This window comes from Cebus imitator, unplaced genomic scaffold (assembly GCF_001604975.1).
Source record: "Cebus imitator isolate Cc_AM_T3 unplaced genomic scaffold, Cebus_imitator-1.0 Scaffold375, whole genome shotgun sequence".
In the NCBI taxonomy this organism is placed as follows: domain Eukaryota; kingdom Metazoa; phylum Chordata; class Mammalia; order Primates; family Cebidae; genus Cebus; species Cebus imitator.
Genome location: NW_016107690.1, coordinates 339,809 through 345,112, shown reverse-complemented (window position 1 = coordinate 345,112; position 5,304 = coordinate 339,809). Strand labels below are relative to the sequence as shown.

At 58.9% G+C, this 5,304-nt stretch overlaps 1 protein-coding gene across 1 annotated transcript in view; it reads right to left on the bottom strand.

The window, feature by feature from the left end:
• Positions 1–1,279: 1,279 nt before the first annotated feature.
• Positions 1,280–5,304, bottom strand: part of DAPK3 (death associated protein kinase 3) — a 16,791-nt gene continuing 12,766 nt past the window's right edge. Inside the window, exons 7-10 of the mRNA XM_037731018.1 lie at positions 3,832–3,984; positions 2,933–2,978; positions 1,885–2,494; positions 1,280–1,843 (exon numbers count right to left, since the gene is read on the bottom strand). Of these exons, the coding sequence (XP_037586946.1) occupies positions 1,958–2,494; positions 2,933–2,978; positions 3,832–3,984 (736 nt within the window). The 3' untranslated portion in view covers positions 1,280–1,843; positions 1,885–1,957. The remainder of the gene's footprint in view (positions 1,844–1,884; positions 2,495–2,932; positions 2,979–3,831; positions 3,985–5,304) is intronic.

The following is a 5,304-nucleotide window of genomic DNA, read 5'->3' as shown; positions in this document are numbered from 1 at the left end:
AGTAGAGACGGGGTTTCACCATGTTGACCAGGATGGTCTCGATCTCTTGACCTTGTGATCCACCCGCCTCGGCCTCCCAAAGTGCTGGGATTACAGGCTTGAGCCACCGCGCCCGGCAACCCTTGGGAGTTCTAAAGCATCCATGCTGCCCACGGGGCCAGATAAGATGGGCGGGAAGAGGAAGGCACGTCTGGTCCACTGTCTTAACATGCTTCTTGCTGGCACCACGAGATGCACTACGCATTTCTTTCTTTATGAGACAAAGTGTTGCTCTGTCACCCAAGCTGCAGTGCAGTGGCAGGATCACAATTCACTGCAGCCTCCACCCCCAGGGCTCAAGTGATCCTCCTGCCTCAGCCTCCTGAGTAGCTGGGACCACAGGCAGCCCCACCACGCCTAGCTCACATACAAGTCTTTGTGTGGATGCACATTTTCCTGCCTCTGTGAATGTGCTAAAACCACTAAATTGTACACTTTAAAAAGAAGATTTTAGGGTACGTAAATCGTGTCTCAATGAAAAAAATTGAAAGCTAAAAAAATAACGGGCTGAGCGCAGTGGCGCATGCCTATAATCCCAGCACTTTGGGAGACCAAGGCAGGTAAATCACCTGAGGTCAGGAGTTCAAGACCAGCCTGACCCACATGGTGAAAACCTGCCTCTATTAAAAATACAAAAATTGGCCAAGTGTGGTGGTGGGTGCCTGTAATCCCAGCAACTTGGGAGGCTCAGAAAGGAGAATCCCTGGAACCCAGGAGGCGGACATTGCTGTGTGCCAAGATCATCCAGCCTGGGTGGCAGAGCAAGACTACATATCAGAAGAAAAAAAAAAAAAGAACCACCTCCTCCAGGGAGGATGGGCAGGGTCGGGGCCCCTCTTCCTCTCTGAAACCTCATGTCAGACCCAGCAGCTTAGCTGAGCCGCTCCTGCTCCAAGGCCACCTGCATGTGGCTCCAGGCAAGGCAGGGGCTCCCACGTGGGACGCGGCAGAATCCCGCAGGACCCAAGGGGACAGGAAACACCTCTGATCTACCTCAGCTGCCCAGAGTTCCCGTCTCATTGCAATCAAAACACCCAGGGGCGGCTGAGACCAAGATCCAGCAACTCCCAGGATACCGTGTGGGTCTGCAAGGCCCCCAGGATTGTTCTCTTCTTCCAGAGGAGCACAGCAGCAGGCTGGGGACACAGAGAGAAACATGAGAGCCTCGGAAGGCACATGCCTGGTGACCATGGGCTGGCTGTCCCCTGCCAAGGCCTGAAGCACAGAACACGCCCGAGTATCAGGAAGCCAAGGTTTTATTTCTCTTGGCCGCAGCGGGCCACTCTTGCCTAGCTGTGCTCAAGCGTGACAAAATGGGGCTCATGCAGGGGTCCGAGGCAAGGGACCTCCACACTCGGGGGACGGGCCTCAGCTGGGAGGGCACACGGCGGAAGACCCCACCAAGCCCTCTGCAGGTCCCAAAGCCTGGCGCCACCCAGCAGCAGTTCCAGCTGGGTTCCAGCCCGCCATCCGCCCTCCCCTCCCCATCCCACAACCTCCTCCTGGGCTAGAGGCGGCAGCAGGCGGCACCCCTCCGAACTGCCTGAGAACCCTCCTCCCTCCTCCAGGCCTGGACCAGGGCTGCACTCGGGCCACTGTTGTCTTGGCAGCACAGCGGCTGGTCCAGTCCTGGGTCCCAACCCTCACAGCGCCCAAGGCCGCGCTGCCCGGTGTCACCAACGACGCAGGAACAAGGAGGGCCACTGTAGAAGCTGCACAGAGAAGCAACCCTGTCCCACACCCACCCCTGCCTGCGAACTTACGAACCTACGGGCCAGCTGCTCCCACTCCACCTCCAGGCTGGGGGCGCTGGGGAAGGGCTGGAACGGGGGCGACGGGAGGAGGAGCAGTGTCCACAGGAGGCGCCCCCACCCCAGGCTGAGCTCCAGCTGTCCCAGGGCCCGGCCTACCCGTGTGCCTAGCGCAGCCCGCACTCCACGCCCTGCAGCTTCTCCTGCTCCAGGGCGCGCACCAGGTCCTGCACGAAGCGCATCTCGGAGGCCACCTGCTTGGCCAGCGCCTCGTAGCGGTTCTCCAGGCGGCTGAAGCGGCGCTTTAGGCCACTGGTCCCCAGCAGCGCGCCCTTGGCCTCCTCCTGCGCCTGGCGCTTGAGCGCCTCGGTCTTGAGCAGCTCCTGCCGCAGCCGCCGCAGGTCCTGGCCCAGGCTGTCGCTCTCCTCGCGGTACCAGGCTTCCTTCTCCTCGTAGATGGCGGCCAGCGTCTCCACGTCCTCGTGGCAGAGCCGCCGGCTGCGCTCCAGCTCACGCAAGCCCTCCTCGGCTGCCGCCACCTCTTCCAGCACCTTGGAGAAGCGCTCGAAGTTGGCGTAGCTGTTGTTGGGCGGCATGCTGGAGTGCGACTTGATGGTGTACTCCTTCAGCCGCGTGGTCTTCAGGCGCCGCCGCTCCGGCTTGCGGCCGCTGTCTTCACCACGCACGTTGCGCCGCCGGATCGCCTGGGGGAGAGGGAGGCCTGAGCTGGGTGTCTGCAGTGACATCCAGCCCTGCCACCCCCATCTGCCAGAGTGAACTGAGGTTCAGTGGCTCATCTGGCAGCGGAGTCGAGGCCTCGCGACAGAGACTCTCCGGCCCAACGTAAAGCCAAAAGTACCGACTGGAGAAAAGCCGGCCTAGGCATCCCCGGGGAAGTCTGCCACGCTGGACACAGACCAGCCAAGGGTGCCACCAAGTCTGTGGGGTGGCAACATCCCACACTCAAGACCTGAGCTCCAACACCTCCCAGTTCGATGACCCCCAACACCCAGGCCCACTCCTCTGGGGACCCTCCCCAGCCACTGGGGGTGTCACAGCCACATGCCTTAAATGCTAATGGCCACCAGGACCCTGGCGAGAAGGCCAAGGCGGAAATTCCAGGGAACCCCTGCTCTCCTTACCTTAATCCAGGAATGTTCCAGGCTCTGGGCAATGGTCATTCTCCGCCTGGAAGGCCCCAGCCCTGGTTAGTTACACCTGCGCCATCTGTCCTGTCCTCCCACAGACTACTGACTCCCAGGACCCCCGAAAGCCCTACAGTCACCCCCCAGCGTCTGCTCAGTCAACCGCAGAAGCTGAACAAGGGGACTGCAAGGAGCGCAGGGTTTTCCGCGGGGTGGTGAAGAGAGCTGAGACCTCAGGCTGCAGTCGCAAACCCAAGCGCCTGTGAGAGGGACTGGTGGCTGAGGAGGCCCAGGGAGGCTGCGAGTGAGGACTCAGCGCTGAGTGTTTACAGGGAAACAAGCCAGCTGGAATTTCACATGGACCCTGATTCTACACACTGGTAACTAATTAAAAGTTTGTTAAAAACACAACAAGCAAGGTTGGGCATGGTGGCTCATGCCTGTAATCCCAGCATTCTGGGAGGCCAAGGCAGACAGATCACCTGAGGTTAGGAGTTCAAGGCCAGCGAGGCGAACACAGTGAAACCCCGTCTCTACTGAAAAAAAATACAAAACTTAGCTGAGCATGGCAGTGCCTGTAATCCCAGCTACTCAGGAGGATGAGGTGTGAGAATCACTTGAACCCGGGAGGCAGAGGTTGCAGTGAGCCTAGACGGCACCACTGCACTCCAGCCTGGGCAACAGAGCAAGACTCCCACTCAAAAAAAAAAAAAATCCACAGTGAGGGCTAACTTTAGCCAGCAGTTTGCGCTCTCCGGCCCAACCGGGAAGCCATGCCCAATTTCCAGCGCAGGGAGGTGGCGCTAGGAGGAGAGGCCTCTGGAGCCTCCACAGGTGGAAAGGGCCCATGTCCCATGTCCCACGTCCCGCCCCGCGCCCCTGCCCAGCCCCCATACTTGGGATCTTTGACGAGCAGCCGGCGAATGAAGTCCTTGGCCAGCTCGCTGGTGTTGCTGAAGTATTCCTCGTCAAAGTCGTAGTTCACAGCCGAGATGTTGGTGAGCGTCTCCTGCTTAGTCTCGCCCAGGAACGGGGATGCGCCGCTCAGGCTGCGAAACGGGTGCGCTCAGTGGGGTCCTGGGCTCCCACAACCGCACTGCCTCCCCGACTGCCCCCAACTCCATCCTGCCCAAGACAGGCGGAGCACGGAGGACAAGCTGATGGCAGGTACCCAGGCCACTCACACTCCTGAGCCCCTAGAACCTTCCAGCAATGATCCCAGCCACCACCCAAGAGGCATTAAAAATCTACCCCCAACCCCATCACTGACGGCAGCATAAATGAACGGGCAGAAGCCTCCTTGGAAACTCAAAGTATCCATGCAGACGCAGAGCCTGAAAGCCCCCACAGCTCAGTAACACCGAGGGGAGGAGGGTAACCACAGGGGGAGCCCCAGCCGACAACAGCTTAGCCAAAGGATCAAGGTCAAAGCCTGGCAGTGAGAGGCACCGACGGCGCCTGCCTCCCGACCTGATGCTTGGAGGCCAGCCCTGGGCTACTGAGCAGAGACGCTGAAGCCCCATCTGATCATGAGAGCGCACAGGACGAACATGTACTCAGGTGCCTTCCACAAAACACCTGACCAGTGAGTGCTCATCAGAGAGGCAAGGTCATGAAGGACAAAGCCAGATGGAGGAACAGCCTCAGACTAGACTCGGCTAAGGACCTGAGTGGCTAAATACCATGTTGGTTGCCGGACAGGGCCGTGGACCTCAGCGAGGACCTGAGTGGAAAACCCAGGGGCGTCTGACCATGTCTGGCAATTCTGTTACTAGAGTAGCACCAAGGCTACATCTCGGTGTCCATAACATTTGCATTCACGAAAGACGTGAACTAGCTGCGTGCGGTGGCTTATGCCTGTGATCCCAGCACTTTGGGAGGTGGAGGCAGGCAGACCACAAGGTCAGGAGTTCGAGACCAGCCTGACCAACATGTTGAAACCCCCATCTCTACTAAAAATTAGCTGGGCGTGGTGGCACACGCCTGTAATCCCAGCTACTCAGGAGGTGAGGCAGGAGAATCACTTAAACCCAGGGGTCGGAAGTTGCAGTGAGCTGACGTGGCGTCACTGCACTCCAGCCTGGGTGACAGAGCGAGGCTCCATCTCAAAAAACAAAGACAGACATGAACTGAAAGAGGTTCGGAGAAGGTGCAGGGGGATTCTGTGCTGTTTCTGTCGCTCCTCTGTAAGTCGGAAATTATCGGAACATTTAAAAAATACATAGACTGGGCATGGTGGCTCATGCCTGTAATCCCAGTGCTTTGGGAGGCTGAGGCAGGCAGATCACGAGGTCAGGAGGTCTGGACCAGCCTGGCTAACATGGTGAAACCCCGTCTTTACTAAAAATATAAAAAGTGGGGCCGGGCGC